Source organism: Piliocolobus tephrosceles, chromosome 15 (genome assembly GCF_002776525.5).
Source record: "Piliocolobus tephrosceles isolate RC106 chromosome 15, ASM277652v3, whole genome shotgun sequence".
NCBI classification, from domain to species: Eukaryota; Metazoa; Chordata; class Mammalia; order Primates; family Cercopithecidae; genus Piliocolobus; species Piliocolobus tephrosceles.
In genome coordinates, this window is record NC_045448.1 from 75,460,797 (window position 1) to 75,484,481 (window position 23,685).

At 46.5% G+C, this 23,685-nt stretch overlaps 1 protein-coding gene across 2 annotated transcripts in view; it reads left to right on the top strand.

Annotated features, from left to right (window-relative positions):
* The window catches only part of HK2 (hexokinase 2), a 58,432-nt gene that overhangs the window by 11,979 nt on the left and 22,768 nt on the right, over nucleotides 1-23,685 (top strand). For both annotated transcript variants that reach the window (XM_023187960.3, XM_026456437.2), the window contains exons 2-3: nucleotides 9,199-9,361; nucleotides 21,078-21,226. In XM_023187960.3, coding sequence (XP_023043728.1) covers nucleotides 9,199-9,361; nucleotides 21,078-21,226 — 312 coding nt within the window. The remainder of the gene's footprint in view (nucleotides 1-9,198; nucleotides 9,362-21,077; nucleotides 21,227-23,685) is intronic.

Consider the following 23,685-nt stretch of genomic DNA (forward strand, 5'->3'; position numbering starts at 1 on the left):
GACAGGTGCTGCTGCTTAAGGTCTGTCTGGCTGTAACTTGATGCAGCTGAGAGTGAGAACTGGAAGAACAGGAAGCCCTGTGACTCACAACACTGCAACAGGATCCTGGAGGAGTGGCCCGTATGCCTCCCTGGTCAGCTCTGCGCTTACCCGCCGCCCCGGGCTTGTGAGTCTGCAGTGTGTCAGAGCTGGCATTGGCCTGAGGTGGCATGGCTGCCCTGGTGAGGATAAGTTCCTTGTCCCATCTGAAGAAGTGGCATAGCAGATCTGTCAGTTTCAGTCAGTGGGCTTTCAGAGGACAGGAGACTTACAGAATCCATGTTCTGCCGTGTGTCTTCCCCCGGCTCATCTTTTTTTTTTCCTTTTTATCCGAAACATCTCGCCCTGCCCTGGCAACTTTGTAGAATAAACTTGCTGCTCTTTGTACAGCCTCAGCCTTTCCAGGAGGAGTCTGTGAGGGCATTATTATTAATGAGGTCACTGACAGCAGTTGCCTGGCTTTCCCAGGATAGGCGCACCTGTGCCCTAGGTTAGGGCACTCAGCTGGTCACTGGGTGCTATGGGCCTTACAGGGACTAGGCCTGTGATTTGGGGACGCTTCTCCAAGCCTTGGTTTCCTTGTCAGAGATTTGTGGTAAAACACTGGCAAAGGAATAATGCAAAAATATGAAATTCTTTTGAAATTAAGTTGCAAGCATGTGTCAGCACAGGGTCACTGGAAGTGTTTGTGTGGCCAGATTTAAATGATGGGTCTCTCTTTGTTTGGCCTCTTTTGACCTCTTTAATCTTCTTTGGCTCCTTGACTGTGTATAGTGGGTAAACTAGGGCCAAGTCAGTGCCACCTGCCTTTTTTTCTTCCAGCGTCTTTTGAATTGAAGTATAATGCACATGGGAAACTGAACGTAGTGGGTAACCACATCCAGATCCAGTAACAGATCATTACCTGAACCAGCCCCACATTCTCCTACCCACCACCACCAAGTGTAATCACCATTCTGACTAACAGCATAGGTCTGTTTTTGTACTTAATATAAATAGACTCATACAGGATATAAAAGACGCCTTTTGTGTCTGGCATTTTTCACCCAGCATTTTACTGTATTTTGAGATTCACCTATGTGGTTGCATGTGGTGGTAGGTGGTGCATTCTTGTTGCTGTATACTGTCTCTTGCACCACTCTGGCTTGTTTGTTTGTTTTTAAGAGACAGGGTCTTGCACTGTTGCCCAGGCTGGAGTGCAGTGATGTGATCATGGCTCACTACAGCTTTGGCCTCCTGGCTTCAAATGATCCTCCCGCCTCAGCCTCCCAAAGTGTTAGGATTACTGGTGTGAGCCACTGTGCCCATTCCACCACCCTGTTTCGACTGTGGTTGGTTTAAAGCAGACGAAAGTAGTCATAATAAGGCCCCTGACTTCCAGAAGGTATGGTCCTTTCTAAGTTTCTGTCAAAGGGGCCAAATAGGAGTGTTGACCTAATATATAGATGACCTGATTGTATCTTTAGGACAAGAACATGCATGTTAAGAAAGGTGAAGTTCAATCAATTGGTCTTCTAGGGTCTAGAAGCTAAAAGATAGGATTTTTAGCTGTGGTCATCTAGGGCTGCCTGGAGAGAGGGTTCTAGATAATCAATTAGAAATATCCCAAGACTGAAGAGTTGAAGTTCAGCTGTGCCACAGGCATCCTGCATCCTTTGCTTTGATGCTTCTATGCTTGTGGAGTAACTTTCTTATCCTATTTGATCACTTGAATTCAGCCCTCTACCTGGAGGGTGTGCCCTGTAGACACGAGTGATGAACATTTGCTTATTCATGTATTATGTATTTTCTACTTGCTTACTAAAAGGATTTGGTGATTTGGTTCAGCTTTCAGTAAAAAGATTTCTAGAACAAGAGTCATCAAACTGGCAGAGATGATTACTGAACAACTTGACAGGCCAGGTGTGGTGGCTCATGCTTGTAATCCCAGCACGTTGGGAGGCCAAGATGGAAGGATTGTTTAAGGCCAGGAGTTTGAGACCTGTCTGGACAACACAGTGAGACTCTGTCTCTACAGAAAAAATAAAATTAAAAAATCAGCTGGGTACGAGGGTGCATACCTACGGTCTTAGCTACTTGGGAGGCTGCAGTGGAAGGATCACAAGCCCAGGAGTTTGAGGCTGCAGCCTAGGAGTTTGAGGCTGCAGTGAACAAGGATTGCATCACTGCACTCCAGCCTGGGCAACAGAGCAAGACTGTCTCTAAAGTTAAACAAACTTGATAGAGCTCCAAGCTTCCTGATAGTCAAGGCAAAAAGGATAGCTCTCTTTGAGTCAGTCATTTTCATCCCATCGGCCTATAACAGGAAGCACAGTGTGTCTGGGCAGCCAGACTTTCTCCTAACACTAAACCCTACTGGGGACTGAATGGCTAGGGAAGCGTTAGTGAAAGACACAGCAGCTTTACACGGTGCAGTGGTCTGTATAGTCTTTCCTGTGAGCCCTTGATTAAAAGTGATACAGTTAAACCTGTGAAGCATTTCCTGGGGAGCTAATGTAAAGTTGTGAAGGTGAGGAACTTTCTGTTCTTGGAATTGGTAATTTCCCAGGGTCTTGGGGGCTTGTCCATGCCTCCTGAGCCTTTTCACATTGCTGTCGCTAAGTCAGCATTTATCTGCTGAGATGGCTGAGCTCCAAAACTATCCGCTTTGATTGCCGGTCTCTCAGGCCACTTAAATCTGTGACCCTTCCCATGGGCTGCCTTGTATTGTGCCTGACATTCTTATCTGACAAGATTTATCTCTCCACGCATTCTAGAGACACTCATTGGTCTATAATATGAGCCAACTTCTTTGATATAAAGTCCTAGAGAGCAGGGCTGTTGATTTCTTAAAATTTTTAAAAATTATAAAAGAAATTAATCACAAAATTTACCATTTTAATCATTTTAAGTGTACAATTTAGTGGCATTAAGTGTATCATTCACATTGCTGTGCAACTACCACCACTATTCATTTCCAGAATTAATTTCTTATAAAATTATGTTTCTGTACACTGTAGTGCTTTGTATGTAATAGCTGTTCCATAAATGCCATAACATGGAAGATGTTGGGTTTGCAACAGCAGTCAGATTCAGGGATTGAATGATATGGATCTTACAGACTCAGACATTGAAATTTAAGGTTTCGTTTCTTCTACACTTCCCTTTTAAACCCCTTAAGGCACTAAAGGTAGGATCTGTAGTACTTTATATGAAAACTGTCAAAATTGGAATATTGCTGTCTTCTGGATGTAAATAATTTGATCAAGGCCAGGTTCCCACAGGGACCAGATGGGGTGGGCTCAGGATCCAGGCAATGGCACCAGTCTTTCAGTTGCATTGGGCCTGCAGAATGAGATGGGTGCTTCTGGACCAGAAGAGTTGACATTCATCCGGGTGATCCATATTCTAGTTTCAACTGTGTGACCTGGGTTGAGGCTGCTCCCCGATGGGCCTTGGTTTCTCTGAGATCCCTTTCTTGCACTCACCTCCAGGCCATTCCTGGGCTCCCCCATACCTGGCCAGGACTGTGTCTGGCCCACCCTGCCCACTGCATACTTCGAAGTGGAGCCTCCATGAGTGTCCTCTTTTGTTCTCTCCATTCCTTGCTTTCTGACAGTGACACAATTTCCTCTCCTTTTTTAAGTGCTGATCTGGAAGAAAATGCAGGTACTTAAGGGGATGGGTGTTAATGACTTCCCATTTTGGATATTATCTTAATTCCTAGAGAGTATGGGGTTAATTTCTCTTTAGGGCTTACCCTGACACCATCCCCAATTCTGTAGAGGAAGCGGGCATGTCAGACTGGTATGTTATGGGAAAAACTGAAACTGACCAAAATTACCCAATGAGGAAGCTCTAATCTAACCCTTGCTGAAGAGATATCAACTAACAGTGCTATCTCTTTCTGTCTAACTAACACACGCCCTCTCTTCCTGGACTCGCAGGTTGGCAGACGGGAAGGTAACCCGTTCCTCAGCCAGGCTTTGCTCTGGCCTGCCTCTGATTCCCCAGCCTGGAATGCCCCCTCCCCCTTTCCTCCTCTCTCCCAGATAGAGATTTATTTATTTATTTATTTATTTTTTTTTTTTTGAGGCGGAGTCTCGCTCTGTCGCCCGGACAGGAGTGCAGTGGCCGGATCTCAGCTCACTGCAAGCTCTGCCTCCCGGGTTTACGCCATTCTCCTGCCTCAGCCTCCGGAGTAGCTGGGACTACAGGCGCCCGCCACCTCGCCCGGCTAGTTTTTTTTGTATTTTGTATTTTTAGTAGAGACGGGGTTTCACCGTGTTAGCCAGGATGGTCTCGATCTCCTGACCTCGTGATCCGCCCGTCTCGGCCTCCCAAAGTGCTGGGATTACAGGCTTGAGCCACCGCGCCCGGCCCCCAGATAGAGATTTAAAGAGAAACAGCCTCGTCCATGCCTATCACAGAAAGAGAAGGAATAGTTTGGGGAAACAGCCTCTGCTTTGTGACTAAGGAGGGTTGAGAAATGTCTGATTGCCTGCAGGTGCCCCTGGGTGGAGAGAAGCCTTAGAAGAAAGAAGGGGTAGAAGGAAAGGGAAGGGTGATAGAGAACTCGTTTGTCCTCACAGTTATGCTGACTGTGTGTGGGGCTTTGTGGCGAGGAAACTGAGGTTCAGATTAAGAGTGAGTCCTCTAATGTCGCACACCTGTATGAACGCTACCACTAGGATTTGCATACTCGTGTTTCTGATGCCAGAGCACTCCCATCACCACCACAAGCTACAAATCAAGGGTTGACCTGAATGAGTCTGCTTTGATAGTTTCCAGAAACTTACATCTCTTAACAACAAATGTAGGGTTTGTCTTCCCAACTCCCAGCAGTCTGGATCAACACAGGATTACTTCACAGGGACACACCTGGCCTAATATCTTAGCCACCGATTCTTAACGATCCCAGGTAGAAAAGTGGTACGCAGAGTTGATCAGAACAGGGCCAACCACGAGCACATTATTGGCATATTGGAAACCTGCCAGAAGAGAGGGGAAAGTGTTTGAGTCCCAGCTCTAGAGGTGTCATTTGGTTAGTCTGGAATGGATCCTTGGAATTCTTACTGTTTTTTTTGAAAGCTCCTCATGTGATTCTGATGTGCAGCAAGTTTGGAAGAAACTCTTATCACAAGTGACAGGATGGAGATTAGGCAGAAGTATCAGAAAGCAGATTTATCTTTGATTGAGGAAACTCTTTGAAACAAGTAGAGCTGTTCAACAATGGAATTTAGAGAAATAGTGAGCCTCCCAGGCTTGGAAGTATTCAAACCTAGGCTGGATGACTAGGTGGAGAGAGACAAACTAGATAAACTCGAATACTATGTTTAGTGGGATTTTTGAACTAGTTACCGTAAGAGCCTTTCCTTTCTGAGGGTGAATACTTTTAAGCTGCATTCCCACTGCTGTGTGTACATCTGCTATCACCTGCTTGGCTTTCTCCCTTGACTTTGGGCCTGGTACTCCCTCCAGTGATGGCACTGTGGGTGAAAGTTGGCAAGATTCTGAAAATTGCATTCATCTCCTTCCCAATCCAGGAAAATCATCTTTGTATGGTGGCTGCTTCTTGTTTCTGACTTCTGCTTCCCTTGGCTACCAACACAGCAGTGCCCACCAATACAGCAATGCCTACCAGGGCTGGGTGGGCTCCACTGGTGTGTTTAGGAAGCTGTGACATCAAGTGATTAATTATTAATTATCCCTTCCTGAGTGGCCCCAATAAGCTGGGTGAACACGTCATCTCATGCCCTGGTGCCATCTATTCTCAAGTTTTGATAGTTCAAAGAGCTCCAATGTGAAAGAGGGAAAGTTTGGGCCAAGCTACTGGCCTGGGCACTTTTCCACTGTTTCATATCCTCTCTCTTAATCTCCTCATGCAATGGAGAGGAAACTAAGGTCCCGGGGTCATCCAAGAAACCACAGGGCAGGCAGGGAGTGCCCATCCACACACACTAAGAGGGGCCCACAGGACAGGCGAGGGTGGCTGTCCTGAGGGCCTGGCATTGGGGCCAGAGAGACCTCTGTGGAATCCCAGTTCTGCCCCTCATCACCCAAGTGATCTATAAAACGGGGGTACAGAAGTTTTACAAAGATAATGGAGAACAGGTCAGTAAAGCTGGAGGATGGTGCCTGACAGGTGAGAAATGCTTGAGGAATGTTTAGCCGCTGTAACTATCACCACTACTGTTTTCATCTGTCGTTGAACACGTGGAAGATGGTTATCTATGGGACAAAAGGCAAGGTGGATAAAGGGTGACCATTTAATTTGATTCTTCAAGGGTTAAGGATAAGAAGTGTCTGACTGGATTTCCAACAAGTCTTGAAGCAGTTTAAACATCGAAGATAAACTAAGATTGGCTGCTGCAGAATTAACTCTTTTGTGTGCACAACCTCATGCTTCTGGACATGATGATAGGACCTTTTAATGAGGTGGTACAGGCTCAGCTTCTCAGTGCAGGAACTCCTGCGCCCTTTGCAACCATCTGAAGCCTTCTGTAGAGGGTGGAGTTGGTGGGGAGGTGGGGAGCATCAGTGAGGCTTCTGGGCCTCTCTTCTCTTTGGGAAAGTAGTGAGGTGGGAGTGTCTTTGTCAGGTGTCACCCTCATGACAATGTTCAGAGACATAGAGACACGTCTGCTGCCCTCAACCTGCTCAGTCACCCCTGTGGGCCTCACTCTCCACTGTCTGCCATTCAGGCCTGCATTTGGAGATGACGAATAGAAGATGGCCTTTTAATGGATACGGCCAGCCTGTATTCACTGCAATGCTGTTTGACCTGCATAGACCCTGCTGTATCCAGGCAGGCAGGGGGCAGTCATCTAGCAGAGTGGACAAGAGCACAGACCAGCCAGACTGCTCTATCAAGCCAAGCATGGCCCCTTGTGTCTGTGTGACTTCCCCTTTCTGTAGAATAGAGGTGCTGACATTTCCTACCTCAGAGGGCTGTTCTAAGGATGAAATGAATAATGGGAGCAAACCTGGAGAATAGGATCTGGCACAAAGCAGGAGCCACATGAGGGCTTGCCATTATTACAGTTGCCCATGAGTGCATCTCAGGCTTTTCCTGGATGTGGCCTCACATTGGCCTCTGGTCGGGGTAGCCCCAGACTTTGTACATTAACCCTGAGATGTGAAAGTTGTGAAGTAGCATTCCTGGGCCAGTCAATGTGTCACTGGATCTGGAGTGGGAGGCCTCTGGGGTAGTCAGTTGCCCTTAAACTAGGGTCACTGGAGATTGCTAGAGACTTGTCTGACACTTCACCAAAAAGAAGGGGGCTTGTCTAGTGTCAGGCTGAAGCTGCACCCTTTATCCTCCTGGGGAGCCTCAAATGTCCTTGTGGGGGAGGCCCAGGCCTCCTCAGGAGCACCTTGGCTCCCAGATATTGTAGGAACTAGAGGTCAGGGACCCAGCTTGTGGGATGGAGGGTGGGGGGCTAGTGGCCCACAGCCCTGGAGGCTGAGGTAGATTCCAGGAGTTGGAAACAAGCTGGGCAATATAGCAAGACCCTGTCTCAATATAGCAAGACCCTGTCTCAATAATAAATTAATAAATAAAAGATTAAACAAAACAAGCAAGTGAGCGTTATCTGATGCTTCACATTCTCCTGGTTTAAATCTGGGAAAAGTTCATGGGAATTTATGTGGGAAACAGGTTCAGTGAAAGAGCTAGGGAGAGTTGCCTCCACCTGAGCACAGAGGCTGCATTATCATTTACATAGAGCCTCTCCATTGTGCCAGGTACCGTGCCAGCCTCCAGGTATGCAAAGGTGAACAAGTAGACATTGTTCTTCTAGCCTTTGGTGCTTATGATTTGGACCCTAATAAATATTTAGTTCCAAATTGTGGATAGTCTTGTGAAGGGAAAAGCTCAAGTTCTTCGAATAACAGGGAGCCTGACTGTTGTGATCTGGAGGATGAGAAGAGGCCTCTATGGAGAGAGGCCTGAAGGACTGGTAGCAGATTGGCAGGGCATATACCTGGAGGGCCTGTGTGCATGAGCTCCAAGGCAGGGATGGGCAAGTTGGGGAAGTTGGGGAACTGAACCAGGGAGAGAATCCACACAAAGAGTGCAGACCTTACCATAAGGTTAGGAGGTGGGGCCGGGCGCGGTGGCTCACCTGTTTGATCCCAGCACTTTGGGAGGCCAAGGCGGGTGGATTGCTTGAGTCTGGGAGTTTGAGACCAGCCTAGACAACATGGTGAAACCTTGTCTCTGCTGAAAAAAAAAAAAATTAGCTGGGTGTGGTGGCACACTGCTGTAATCCCAGCTACTTGGGAGGCTGAGGCACTAGAATTGCTTGGTAGGCAGAGGTTGCAGTGAGCTGAGATTGCACCATTGCATTCCAGCCCGTGTGACAGGGTGAGACTCAGCCTCAAAAAAAAAAAAAACAACAACAAAAAAATCACACACACACACACAACAACAACAACAAAATTAGCCAGACAAGGTGGCACGTGCCTGAAAGTCCCAGCTACTCAAGAGGCTGAGGTGGGAGGATCACCTGAGGCTGGCTGAGATCTCATCACTGCACTCCAGCCTGGACAACTGGAGCAATACCCTGTTAAAAAAAAAAAAAAAAAAAAAAAAGATTAGGAGGTGGCTAGAGGCCCCGATTAGGAGGTGGGGCCCTGAAAGGATTTTGAGCTTTGTTCCAACGGAAAGCCCTGAAAGCCAGGGATCAGCTGGCTTTCAGGCTGAGTCTGGCTGGGCGTGGAAAGTGGATGGAAGAGGTAAAAGCCGAACTGGGGATTGTAGGAGTCCAGGAAAAAGGTGATGGCTACCTGGCCTAACGTGAGGGGCAATGGGACTGATGTGACTGGCCGTGTCAGGTGCTAGGGGAACAAGAGATGAGGGTAATGAACCCTGGCTCCAGTGATGTTGTCACAGGCCTTCCGACTCAACCATTCTGAAAATAACTCTCTTCTGCCCTAATAGGCCTTTCCTCTGGTATGCACCAGTTCTCCAAAAATTAGGTCTATTTTTATAACTTTAATTTTTTTTTTTTAAGACAAAGCCCTGTCAAATCGGTTGCTACTAATGGTCTTTAATAATAACTTTCTATACATAACAGATTTTGTTCTTTTGAAGGGCTGAGTGGTGTTCCATGACAGAAACCTATGCCATAATTTATTTAACTAGTGGTCTTTGCTCTTGTCTTCCTCCCCTTTCAGGTTGACCAGTATCTCTACCACATGCGCCTCTCTGATGAGACCCTCTTGGAGATCTCTAAGCGGTTCCGCAAGGAGATGGAGAAAGGGCTTGGAGCCACCACCCACCCCACTGCCGCAGTGAAGATGCTGCCCACCTTTGTGAGGTCCACTCCAGATGGGACAGGTGCGGCACCTGGGGGATGGCTGTAGCTGCTGCGTTACTCGGGCATGATTTAGTTGGCTTTGTTCAGGGACCCAAATAACTCAAAAGCCTCAGAAACCAACCCTGATTAAGGGAAGCATCCAGGGAATTGAATGGAAGGCTGTGTGACGGACGGACAGGAAGCTTGGGAAAAGCTTTGTTTAGTCACCTTATTTGGATACAGAATCCTTTTTTTTTGAGACGAGTCTCACTCTGTCGCCCAGGCTGGAGCTCAGTGGTACGATCTCCATTAGCCAGGATGATCTTAATCTCCTGACCTTGTGATCTGCCCGCCTTGGCCTCCCAAAGTGCTGGGATTTACAGGCATGAGCCACCGCGCCCAGCCCAGAATCCTTATTTTATGGTGCACCACCCAGCAAGTGATTTAATCAGGTAGGAGAAAAAGGATTATGGTGGAGATTCAAGTTGGAAAGGTCCAGTGGATTAGGGCTAGTCACTGAAGGCCTTGAATGCAAGCCTAAAACGTTTAGTCTCTGCAGTAGCCTTGGGGAATAAACGCAAGTTTTTCAGGGGTGTCTTGGTAACATTACGTCTTTGGCAGTATAGGTAGAGTGGAGGGGGGAGCGAGGCCCGACTGGTAGAGCACAAGACATGGCCCTGGTGGGTGGTGGTGGGTGGGCAAAAAGAGGATTCAAGGGTGGGGCCTGGGTGTGGAGCCCAGCTGCCTGGGAATGGCAGCATCCCAGAAAAGGGGACCGAACAAAGTTGTGTCAGAGCTTTTATTTAATCCTCATAATAGGTGTCTCCATTTTAGAGATGAGGTGCTTGTGAGGCCTATGAGGGGGTGGAGGGTGGGGGATAGGTACTCACATCTAGAGGGCAGGAGAGAGAGCCCAAGGGGCAGCTGCCAGGGCAGAGGAAGAAGCAGGAAGCACAGTGTCCGAAAACCTAAGGGGGACGAGATCTCCAGGAAGCTGACAGGTCGCTGGTGAGGCATCTGCAGGGGCATTGTTGGGAGGGGAGTTAGGGGCAGGGTGTGGGTCAGGGCTTGCTAATGCCAAGTAAGTGCCTGTGCTATTTCCAGCACACGTGTGTCCTTGAGGCTCATCTCCCTAAGTGCCTCTAGGGACTGGATTTGTCTAATGAGACTGTATGGTTCCCAAAATAAGTGTTTGCTGAAGCCTTGGGACCCAGCCTGGACCCAATGCTGAGGGTATGACCTTGTTTAGGATTGTTTTCTGAGTGTGTTTCTTGGCCCTTCAAAGAGACCCTCGAGGTGAGGGGCCTCTTATCTCTTCCATGTCCTCTAGATTGGCATGTTTATCCACCACTCCCTCTGACTGTGACTGGAAACCACACCCATTTCTGAGATTTTTATTTGATGTTCAGATAAATGTACTCCTGAAGGCCAGGGCCTTGTCTTTATTTCACCCAGCACTAGCACTAAGTAAGTACCCTAAATCTTTTCTAAATACATATGGGCTAAGGACTCTTCTGGGCACCTCAATGTATTAACTCATTTACTTTTCAGAAACCTTTATGGTAAGTACAAATTTTATCCACAATTTATAGATGAGGAATTTGAGGCTCGAATGTCAAAAAGTCGTCCAAAATCATACAGCCAGTGAGAGGCCGAGTTAGGAATCAAGTTTGCGGAAGTCGAAGTTCAGGCATCGGTACTACACGTGATGCGTTCTATGTGTTCATGTATGTGTTAGCCTGTCCACTTGGTGCTGGAGCACACTGCAAATGCTCAACTAAAATTTTTTGGAATGGAGTTGAGACTGATTGTTTAGCCTGTATTATAGGCAGAGGCAGGTGAATTACGTTTGTTGGGGAGAACTAATTATGGGGCAAGCTTTCAAAATTCTCATTGCTTTCCTGAAGCTGGAGGCACCAAGACCTCCCATGCACTTTGAAGCTTGCACTGTTTGCCAGACATACTGGAATGTCTTACTCACTGAAACAAAGGAAGTGGCTCCTGGAATACTGGAGACCTGATTGCAGGAAACCCACACCTAATCCCTCCCTCCCCATCTGCAGGGGGTCCATAGGTTAGCTCCTCACCTCCATACTCTCTGGGACTCAGCCTTTGCTTTTGTAAAGTAAAGAGGTTGGACCCAGTAGTTCTAGTCTGTTCTGCACATCTACTAGAACGGTGTGCTAGTCTATTTACAAAAACACATCTGAGATCCTGTAATGGGAGATAAACCCTTGATGTTCATTGGATGGTGTCTTAGTTCATTTTTGTGTTGCTGTAAAGTGGAACATATGTATATATAACAACTCAGCAATTCCACTTCCAACTATATGCCCTGAACAGACTCCTGTATGAATCCAAGGAGACATGGCCCAATAATGTTCATTACAGTGTTGCTGATAATGGCAGTGTATTGGAATTTTTTTTCTTTTTAGGTGGAGTTTTGCTCTGTCACTCTGGTACAATCTCAGCTCACTGCAGCCTCTGCCCAGGTTCAATTGATTCTCCTGTCTCAGCCTCCTGAGTAGCTGGGATTACAGGCACCCACCACCACACCCGGTTTCACATAGTGAAACCCACCTACTACATAATCCCACCTACTATAATCCCACCTATAATCCCAGCTACTTGGGAGGCTGAGGCAGAGAATCTCCTGAACCCGGGAGATGGAGGTTGCCGTGAGCTGAGATTGCGTCATTGCACTCCAGCCTGGGTGACAGAATGAGACTGTCTCAAAAAACAAACAAAAATAGATAAATTTTAAAAAAATTAAGTGGTCAGCATCAAGGCTTTCAAGTTTTGTTTTGTCAGTTGGGGGTATGAGTTATGGATTATGGCAGTGAAAATAGGTGACTCCTAAGTTGATACAGACTATCAAAAATGAAAATTCTCTGTTGTCAGCACCCTAGTGAAGTGCTGAGAGGAAAGGCCGAGGTGAAGTTGTGTTAGCGATTCCCTCCCATGTGGTCGCACACAGCCTGGGTGCCTGCCATTGCTGCTGGGGGTGAAACTGCATCCCTCTCCCACAGAAGGCTCCAGGCATTTGCTCCAGGGACACCTGCTCAGCGCCACCTTTCTCAGAACCTTCGTTTCTCAGCCTGTTCATGACTAGTATTACTTTTCAAATCTGAAAAATCAAACCCCAGATCTAGAGGAAGCCAGTCTTTAAATCCATAGCTTTCTAACTTTTCTGGACTATACCTTCACATCAAGAAACACATGCATATAGATATTTATATGAAAGGAAATAAATTTGTGGACCAGAATTTATTCTTTTTTTTTTTTTTTTTTTCAGACGGAGTCTCGCTCTGTCGCCCGGGCTGGAGTGCAGTGGCTGGATCTCAGCTCACTGCAAGCTCCGCCTCCTGGGTTTACGCCATTCTCCTGCCTCAGCCTCCCAAGTAGCTGGGACTACAGGCGCCCGCCACCTCGCCCGGCTAGTTTTTTTTTGCATTTTTTAGTAGAGACAGGGTTTCACAGTGTTAGCCAGGATGGTCTCAATCTCCTGACCTCGTGATCCGCCCGTCTCGGCCTCCCAAAGTGCTGGGATTACAGGCTTGAGCCACCGCGCCCGGCCAGAATTTATTCTTAAACATGATGAAATTGGGTTTGTCTTCTAGTCTTTAAGAAGGTTGCTAGTCGGAACCTACTAAATGTTTTTTTACCTTGCAGTTTGAAAGCCACTGCCTTAAATGATCCTTGGCCCAGTTTGGTTCTAGATTAGCATTTCATTTCTCGCTGGCATGAAATGTGTAGTTTCAGGACAGTGAGAGGTGAGAATCAGAATTATAGGTTCAAATGGGTTTGAATTCAAGCTGTGTGCTCCAAAGCAATTTATGTTGTGATCCTCTATTTCCCCATTTGTGAAAAGGGGAAACTTCATGGGTGATTGGTTTTCTGAGAATTAAGAGAGAATCAGATATGTGACTTTCTCACATATGCTACAAACACTCCTGCAGCCACAAACCACCACTGCAAAAGGCACGCTCATTGCCAAATTTACTAAGAAAAGGTATGTGAGTTAACCATCCTGGCTAACACAGTGAAACTCCATCTCTACTAAAAATACAAAAAATTAGCCGGGCATGGTGGTGGGCGGCTGAAGCAGGAAGAATGGTGTGAACCCGGGAAGCAGAGCTTGCAGTGAGCCGAGATCACGCCACTGCATTTCAGCCTGGGCCACAGAGCGAGTGAGTCTCTGTCTCAAAAAAAAAAAAAAAAAAAAAGAATTTATCTGATGAATTGACAAATACACCTGTTTAATACAATCTCCATCAGAAAAGGGAATGCTTATACACTGTTGGTGGGAATGTAAATAAATTACAGCCTCTATGGAAAACAGTATGGACATTTCTCAGAACTGAGAATAGAACTACCATTCCATCCAGCAATCTCACTATTGAGTATCCACCCAAAGGAAAAGAAATCATACCAAAAGGATGCCTGCACTTGTATGTTTATTACAGCACCATTCACAATAGCAAAGATGTGGAGTCAATGCCCATCAGTGGACAGATGATGGGATAAAGAAAATGTGGTATATATACATAATAGAATACTGTTCAGTCTTAAAATAGAATGAAATAATGTGTCTTGCAGCATCATGGATGGAACTGGAGGCTGTTATTTTAAGTGAAACAGCTCCAAAGCAGACAAATACTGCATGTTTTCACTTATAAGTGGGAGCTAAAAAATGTCTCCACATGGACATAGAAAGTGGAATGATAGACAACGGACACTTGGAAGGGTGAGGGTAGGAGGGTAGGAGCATGAGGGTAGGAGGGTGGGGGGCGGTGTGGATGATGAGAAATTACTTAACGGATACAGTGGGTGTTGGATACACTAAAAGCCCTAACTTCACCATTGTGCAGTATATCCATGTAACAAAATTAGACTTGTATCTCATAAATGTATACAACTAAAAAAAAAAAACCTCCATCAAGATAGAGAACATTACCATCACCCCAGAAAGTTACCTTGAGCCCCTTCCCAGTCAGTCCCTGTTCCTGACCCACAGAGGCAATCACATCCTATTTTCCACATATATCAGTGTTGCCTCTTCCAGAACTTCACATAAATCGACTCATACAGTATTTTTTTATGCAAGTCTTCTTTTACTTTTCATAATGTAGGATTTATCTGTGTTGTGTCTATCAGTGTCTTGTTCCTTTTGGTTGCTGATTTCATAGTATGATTAGAATCTATGATATGAATATTGATGGACACCTGGGCAGTTTCCACTTCTTGACTATTTGAGTAAAGCTGCTATGGACGTTATTGCACGAGCCCTTTTGTGGACACGTTTTTAGTTTCTTGTATAATCAACTAGGAGTGGAATTACTGGGTCATTCATAGAGTTTGGTATACGTTTAATTTTTAGAAAATTGCCAGACCTTTTCCCCAAATTGTTGAACCATTTATACTCCCACCAATAATGTATGAGAGCTCTGCCTGCTCCATATCCTCAACAGCATTTGTTGTCTGTATGCCCTTGTTTCTTTTTTTCAGTGGAGAGTTGATTAAAGAAAGCATTCGTTTGTATTTGCCAGGAATCACACCATCTTGACCTCTTTGTAGGCAGCCCCTAAGCTGTGCCACGACCCTGCGTGGGACTGTGGTACCAGCCCTAACACAGTTCTGTCAGGGGCCCCACCACACATAGGGGCCACACATAAGGGCCTGGCTTTCAGAGGACATTTCCATCTTAAAAGGGAATGCAGGGGCTGGGCGCAGTGGTTTACACCTGTAATCCTAGCACTTTGGGAGGCCAAGGTGGGTGGATCACTTGAGGTCAGGACCAGCCTGGCCAACATGGTGAAACCCCCATCTCTACTGAAAATACAAAAAATTAGCCAGTTGTGGTGGCATGGGCCTGTAGTCTCAGCTACTCGGGGGGCTGAGACAGGAGACTCGCTTGAATCTGGGAGGCAGAGGTCGCAGCGAGCTGAGATCATGCCGCTGCACTCCAGCCTGGCTGACAGAGTGAGACTCCGAAAAAATAAAAGGGAATGCAGGGAGAATTGATAGCATTTAATGAGCACCCATGGTGTCTGTACTAGGCCATTTACATAAATCTAGTTTACTCTCTACAAAAACTTTACAAGAGAGCCATTCTCACTTTAAAAATGAGGCAACCAAGGCTAAAAAAGGATTGATGGTTGCCAGGGTCACCTGTGGTCAGATGTGATGGTGACGGTGATGATGGTGATGATAAAAATTGTAGACATCGTAAGTGCCAGGTACTGTGCTAAACGCTGTGTTTGAGCTATCTCATTTCTTATTGTCCTCCAATGGTAGATGTGCTGAACTCTACTTCACAGAAAAAGAAAATAGATTTGGAGCAGTAAGGCAACTTGCCCAAAGTCGCATAGTGAGCAAGTGGCAGCATTGGGATTGGAACTCGGCCAGCCGAATTGCTAATGCCTGGGCTTTTAAGCACGCCACCAGTGGCACATTTTATGTACCTTCCATGCTGCTAGCACAATGTATGGATTCTTCTCTTACTAACTCAGGCCTAGTTGTTCAGTTCATTCAACAGTCCTCTCCGAGGCTTGGTCCTCTGTGCAGCAGCAGTGTGCTAAGCTGCCTCGTGCCCTGCCTTTGAAGCGTGAAAGTTGTACTGGGGAGATAAGGCCCATGTAGACAAAATAATTAGAGATATCGGGCCATATAATGCAAGCACATGATATGATAAAGGGAGACCGGGCTGGTGATATGTTGCATGGAAGCTGGTTAAACCCGAAAGAAGCCCTTATCTTGGTTGCTCTGCTTATGTTAACTACTGTACAGTGGAGACATACATCCAGAGCTAGCACACAGCAAGTTAATTAGTGGACTTACGTAGTCCAGGCAATATAAATTGAAGATTGTACTGACAGATAGCCTCAGTACAGCAGATGGCACTTAACATTGTCAGGCGTTGTGCCAAATGCCTTACACTTCCTTGCATTGAATCTTGACAAGGTGCGTGTGTGTATGTGTACATGTATATGTGTATGTTTTCCTGTGTTCTTGTTCTGGGTTGTGGAGGGAGGTGCTGACTAGAATGAGGTTATCATAACCCTTTTAAAACAGATGATGAAATCTCAGTGTCAGATTTTTAATAAATTGCCCAAAGCTACGTGGCTAATACACGTTAGAGTGGGATTTGAACCCAGGTCTGCCTGCCTAAAAAGCTGAACATGCTCAAAGCCTACACAATATTGAAATGTAATCGTGTTTTAACCCTTTGAAGAGTGGTTTCACACCTGTGGGGCTAACTACACCTTGCTGTGACTGGCACCTATTTTGAACTTAAGAAACACTTCCTGGGTAAAAAAAGCACCAGAGTGATGCTTTCCAAGAGGTGTCCTAGGAGCTTTGGGGTGCTAGTCATGTGTTTTACGTGTTCCACACCCCTCCCTTCAGTTGGAGCAGCTCTGTTTTTCTCTATTTTACGTTGTGGTATTTGGCCCACCAATTTTATTTGGAAATAAGCATTCTGTTGCGTTTGAAAACAAATGATGTAGAAGATCAGCTCACTCCATTCCTAGTCTGTACCAGACACCAGCATTAACTGTAATTCAGTGCCTTTGATGACATGGAGTATTGAAAACTTCTGTATGGCTGAGCTCTTGAATGGTGGCCAGCATTGTAATGGAGTAACCGGAATCCTGGGGGTTAAAAAGAGGCTGCCAGGTGTGGTAGTGATCATGGCGATTCTGGGTACATGGAAAATACGTGCCTTGAAACCTGTGTCTTGCCTCATTACCTGCTTAGGACTTGGAGATGTATCTTTTGCGTCCTCGTTTCATTTGGAGTATATGCCATACATTCTCAGAGAAGTCCACTGTTGTGTGCTAGCAGATGCTTGAAAACTAAAGGAAAAAAAACAAGATCCCCTCAACCCAGAGTCACCCCATAGAGAATGATTGGAATGTTCAGTGCAGTTACCTGGGGCCACTGGAAGTGCTATTGTAGGGCAGGAAGGGCAGGTCCCTTTAGGGGCATTAAGTTATAAATATGGGACAGTTCAGGAACTGAATGTGAAAGTATGCATGTGTGTCTTTGACCAGACTCCAAGTTTATGGCTGCGTGCCTCAGGCATTGAGTGACAAGGAAGAGCTGGAGGCTATATGGTTGGATCAAATACAGTCCAGCATTCTGATTCCTGAGCCTCTCCCAGTTTTGGCATTGAAAGTCCCATGTCATAGGAAACCCCTCCATCCTGGGCAAACTGGGATGGTTGGCCACCCTCCATGGCCCTGGAGCCCATGCCCTCACTGCTGCTCAGCTCAACTACGGCAGCAGCCCCTGAGCTGCCTCCCTTGTGCTAGCCCTGCCCTCCACAGTGCCATTAGTCGCTAGAGCCCTTTTGGAAACAGATCTGACCTTCTTAAGAATGAAAGAAAGTCCTTGGCAATGGTATTTGCTGTGCGCTTATAGCCATGTCATGTAAGCCCTATGTTGTAGCCATTCTGGACATGCCATTTTTTGGCACCCACAAATTAGTGCCAATCGTAGTTATACCAAACCTCTGTCCTGCCTTGCTGGACACCAGAGCATGTCACAAACCTCCACAGCCTTGACAGGGAGAAAGGGAACAAGTACCTTGATAAAATCTATTAACGGAGGAATGAATAATTACTGTGTTTCTTCTTTGGGTTTTTTTTTTTTGAGACAGAGTCTGGCCCTATCGCCCAGGCTGGGGTACAGTGGAGAGATCTCAGTTCACTGCAACCTCCACCTCCTGAGTTCAAGTGATTCTCTTGCCTCAGCCTCCCGAGTAGCTGGGATTACAGGGCTACACCACGATGCCCGGCAAATTTTTGTATTAGTAGAGACAGGGTTTCACCATGTTGGCCAGGCTGGTCTCAAACTCCTGACCTCAACTAATCTGCCCGCCTTGGCCTCCCTAAGTACTGGGATTACAAGCATGAGCCACCGCATCCGGCCTGTGTGTTTCTGTATGTTCACATACAACATAGTCCATGTTTCACGTAAGCGTCACAATCGCTGTGCAACGTCGGAATTATGAATCCTGTTCTACAGGTGAGGTGAGAGAGCCCTGTGATGTGCCCACACCATACAGGTAGTGAAACTGCTGAGCTGGAATTCAAAACGACGGCTGCCCACCTGTCTGAGGTCCAGTGCCTCACCACTGCTCTGTGGGAGCCTCTCATGCGTGGGCATTAGGAGAGGGTCCATCTCAGGACTGCCGAGTCACAGTGCTAGGCCTGCCTCAGATTCCGGGCTTGGAAGGAATGCAGTCCTTGGCTATGGTGGTTGTGGCTTCCTATCTGTGTGGAGGAGAGCCGCAGGGAGGAGAGGTGTCAGGGAATGTGTGTTCCAGAGGAGTCCTGTAAGCAAAGCAAGAGAGGACCTCCCTCCTGGGAACCGGGTTATCAGCAATACTTTATTATTTGTGTTTTCCCTTCAGTCCATCAGAAAATCCTGCACACCACCCGTTCTTGGTAGAGCTGTGGCCTCTGGTGAGTCCAGCTGGGCTGGCCTCAGATGACGACCCACTGGGGCAGCCTCACTGCCTTAGTCCCCTGTGGTCACTGATTCAGCGGATCGCGTGTATCCTGGACTTGAGGGTGCTGATGAGGCAGTTCATCTTTGATATCCCTTTCATCCCTCATGACAGCCACCACATTGCGTTTCCTAGAATTTGGCTGAGTTCCCACTACCGGGGAAGGCTCAGGGCTGGAGTGTCTGGAAAAGTCAACCATGGCCATGAGACAGGCAGGCTAACCCCAGTTGAGGGCGATGTTGCTGTAGTTAGCCTGCAGCTGTAGCTAGGGGTGGGGCCACCTGTAGTCACTGGGCAGGAAATGGAAAAGTAATGCCCCTAAGGAGGAATGCTGTAGTCACTGGAGCTGATTCCAGTGACTTTTCTTGGACAGGTTTCTGCAATTCCTTCTGCTGTCGTTGGCCTGGGACACTCAAGTGAGGCTGTGGGACAGGGCTTGCGGAGAGCCCCGAGAGAGAGTACCTAGTACTTAGTGAGTATGTCCTGAGTTCTTGGTCCCGCACCACACTTGTCTAATTTTTCCCCTCACAGCAACCCAATGAGATGCTATGTTCCCATTTTAGAGATGAGGCAGCTGAGGCTCAGAGGCTCAGGAACTTGCCTCTGCTGGAAAGTGGCCGGGGTTCTGGAGCAGGTGATGTGGACTCCAGACCAGTCTCCGTGTGTCACGCTGCCTGACACACTTCTGCTTGTGTGATCTCTGGTGGATGATATCTACCCTTTTTCCCCTTGGGACCCTGGGGACTGTGCATGATGCTCTCAGGGAGCTGGGCAGATGTGGCTTTTCTCAGGGCCTAAGTGCTGGAGGTGCTGAGTGGATCTGGGTGTAAAACAGACATTCTTGGGTTATTGAGTCAGAGCCTCTCCCTGACCTGACCTGTTCCGCTTCACTTCAGTGCTGTTCTCCCACCAGGAAAGGGGTTGAGTGTTGACAAACATGCCAATAAGTGAACCCCTGGGGAAATTAATTGCCTTGTAGCCTTTGAAAAGGTTGTGGCAGGGCAGCGGAAGACTGGCGGTGCTGCTCGCGGTTGGCAGTCACCTGAGGATGCGTCTTGCCTGCTCCACCAGCCCCTGTCCCGCTGCAGGCTCCGCGCCTCTTCAGCACTTTCATTCTGTGCCACACAATGGGGCCCTTCCCCATAGTCGGTGGTATTATCACCCAGGATCTGGATGTTTCCTGTCTACACTGCTGTTTCCTGGAGGGTAGGAACTGCACCTTCCCAGTGACACATGACAGTCTTCACCCATCTGTGTCTGTGGCTCCTTTCTGGAGTCTCACTTGTCCTCTCTCCTGCTCTCTCAGAGCTTTTCTGTGGCATGAGTGACCTGACTCTTGTCGTACATACACGCTCTGGGGTCAGCATTCTTTTGCATTCTAATAAGCCTGAGATCCTTTGAGGGGGCACTTGCTTGGCGTATTCACCAGGCCTCTTAGTTTGTAGTGAATTGGACCTCATTCTACTCCATTACTTTACCCCTTTGATCTTGCTGCAGGGCATGGGCCTCATAATATGCAAACATTAGAAAGTGAATTTAGTACTGCAATTGCAATATGCAAACATTATATGCAAACATGATATACAAACATTAGAAAGTAAATTTAATACTGTGATCGCAGTTTGGTGTTCTGGGGGTAGGAGGAACAGGATGGAGGCATGGACCCCTGGCATGGGGCTTGCTGAAAGCACTGAGGAGATAGTCAGCTCTCAGGAGGGGTGAGCACATCGTTGGATGTAACTGTCTTATTGTTGATTGAATTATAAAAGTAATGCATATGTGATGGAATACTACTCAGCCATAAAAAGGAACAAATTAATGGCATTCGTAGCAACCTGGATAGGATTGGAGACCGTTATTCTAAGTGAAGTAACTCAGAAATGGAAAACCAAACATCATATGTTCTCACTCATAATTGGGAACTAAGCTATGAGGATGCAAAGGCATAAGAATAATACAATGGACTTTGGAGACTCAGAGGAAAGGATGGGAAGGGAGTGAGGGGTTTAAAAAACTACCCCGTGAGTTTCTGGTTTTAATAAAGCTCTTGAGAATTAAAAAAATAACAATAATGTAAAGGTGTATGGCATGAAATTAGACTATATGTAATGTCTGTAGGGATAAGTGAATCCCACTGGCCACCCCTTACCCACAGATATTCCTGGAGGGACTTGGAGTTTTGAGTCTTGGTGGTTCTTGGAAGAGTTTTGCCCAAGATTAAGTGGCCCTTCCTTTCTCTGCAGAACACGGAGAGTTCCTGGCTCTGGACCTTGGAGGGACCAACTTCCGTGTGCTTTGGGTGAAAGTAACGGACAATGGGCTTCAGAAGGTGGAGATGGAGAACCAGATCTATGCCATCCCCGAGGACATCATGCGAGGCAGTGGCACCCAGGTATGACCCTTCTCTCAGGGTGGCCCCTGGTGACAAAAACTTCCTTGGGATGTTCTTTCTGCACTTTCTCCAGCCGCTCCCAGTGTTTGGATAGGCAGTCATCCAAGACACTTGTGGATGGCAGCACAGCTGTAAGGGCTCCCTCTCGGCTGGAGCTCAGGCTGTTCTGGTTGTATTTTATACCCAACATGTACTCGTATTAAAAGGAGTGACTAGAGAAGAAGCATTAAATCCAAGTAAGGCACTGTTCAGTGTTGTCACATCTTGGGCCTCAGGACTTGGAAGAGGTCAAGCCCTCTGACTCCTGGTCTGCTGTTCTCTCTCCCACACAAGGCTCCCTCCTGGGAAAGGAATTTCTGACCATGAGTAGAACACGCAGGGGAGATATTTTTAGACTTATTTTGTCTTTGGGGTGGCCTTGAGGTAAACCTGCTTTCCTTGTTATCATGCTGGGGTTGGAGAAGGGAGGCTGCTTCCCTAGGGCTGTGGGCATTTGAGCTTTACCGAAGTTGTCACGTGTCTCCAGTATAACATCAGGAGGGACACAAAGGGTAGAGGCCCTTCCACTGCCTCTCCTATGCCTGCACCAAGCTGAGGTATTAAAGAGGTTGGTCCCTGTATTCAGGCACTCTAGCTATGTGATTCTGGGCAGATGATAGGGCTTGGCAGAGCCTCAGCTTATTCATCTGTAAAAAGGGATGATAGTATACAGATTGTGGTGTAGATTAGAGGAGATGATACCTGTTAAGTATTTGCTTAGTGCTGGTGCATAATCTAGTGCCCTGTTTTTTCACAGGGGTTTTTGTCTGTTTATCTAATAGCTTCTTGTGCTATCACTCTCTGTGGCTAGTAAATGCATTGTTCCCTGTTGGGGGATATGGTTGCCTTTTCTTCCCATTGCCTCAATCTCCTACCTTGGGCCACATCCCCCAGATGATAAATATTTAAGAAACAAGATAAGACAAAACCAACAAACAAACAAAATAACATCTGAAGTTTGGCTGTGATTATGTAAAAGACTTGTAACTTTTACATAATGATGTGTTAGGTGGATTTTTAAGTTTTACAAGAACAACACCCTCCCTGTTGCTTGAACCCTGACAGCATGCAGGGCCCAGGCACCTTGCAGTCCCTGCAGCATCATCCTTAGAGCCTGGCAAGGACAATGAAGTGCATCGCTGCCAATTGAGAAAAAGAATCCATTTTAAACATTCAAGATGTGAGTGAAGTTTTTCTTGAAAAACTTAACCTTAATCGCTCAGACCACCTAGTTAGAGGGTATCAAGAAAATCTACTCTCCATGCAATATATAAGCAAAACATTTTAGTCTGGATTAAAAACAAAAAACAACTATGAGACCCACCTTGAAGAACATTAAAACTGCTAAGAAAACTAGAAGAAAATAGAGGTATCTTTGATCCTAAGGAATAGAAAGACTACTATGTACCTAAAAGCAGCAGAAAACACTTGGAAAAAAGGCTGAAAGGAAGTTCATTGTGGCTATTTTAGTAGTGGAATTACTGGTGCTATATTTTCCCCATATTTCCACCCCCCCTTTTTTGGTATTCGGTAGCAGTATTTTACTTAAAGGAAAATAAATGGATTGTAAAAATACAATTTAGTTGAAACTAAGAACAAATGTTGAAATCCCAAACTTGCAAAGGTTTTTGAAGAATTGTGAACCTGGGCAATGGGGGTCCCTGGGTAAAGTCTGTCGTCCGGCACGTTAACTTCTCCTGAAGACCAGTGGATTGCAAACCTGAATATCAGCCACTTAAGATTTTAAAAGTATATCTTGTGGAAAGGGAAGTGAGGAGGTTTTCAGACCAGTAAGGAAAAGGAAACCATTTTAATTTCATAAAATGATGCCCTTTGAGCCTTTTTATGATAGGAAGGTGTTAACTCTTTCTCTGCATCTTACCCTTAGATCCTCCTCAAAGAGGACGAGATAGTCTTTCAATTCAAGGAAGCAGAAGGTCTCCTCTTCTCACCTGAGAAAAAGATGTAGGTTCTTTGAACCCAGCACTAGCCAGTGGAACTTCTTGCAGCAATGGAACTGTCTTCTGTCTTCCCTGTGCAATGTGATAGGTACTGACCCTGTGACATCGAGCCCTTGAAGTGTGGCTGGTGTGACTGAGGAACTGAATTTTTAAGGTCTTTTCTTTTTTTGAGACAGTCTCATTCTGTCACCCAAGCTGGAGTGCAGTGGCACCATCCTGGCTCACTGCAACTTCTGCCCCCCAGGTTCAAGCGATTCTCCTTCCTCAGCCTCCCAAGTAGCTGGGACTACAGGTGTGCACCACCAGGCCCGGCTAATTTTTTGAATTTTTAGCAGAGACAGCTAATTTTTTGAATCACCATGTTCGCTTTGAACTTCTGACCTCAAGTGATCCACCCGCCTTGGCCTCCCAAAGTGCTGGGATTGTAGGCAGGAGCCACCGCACTGGCCTGTTTTAAAA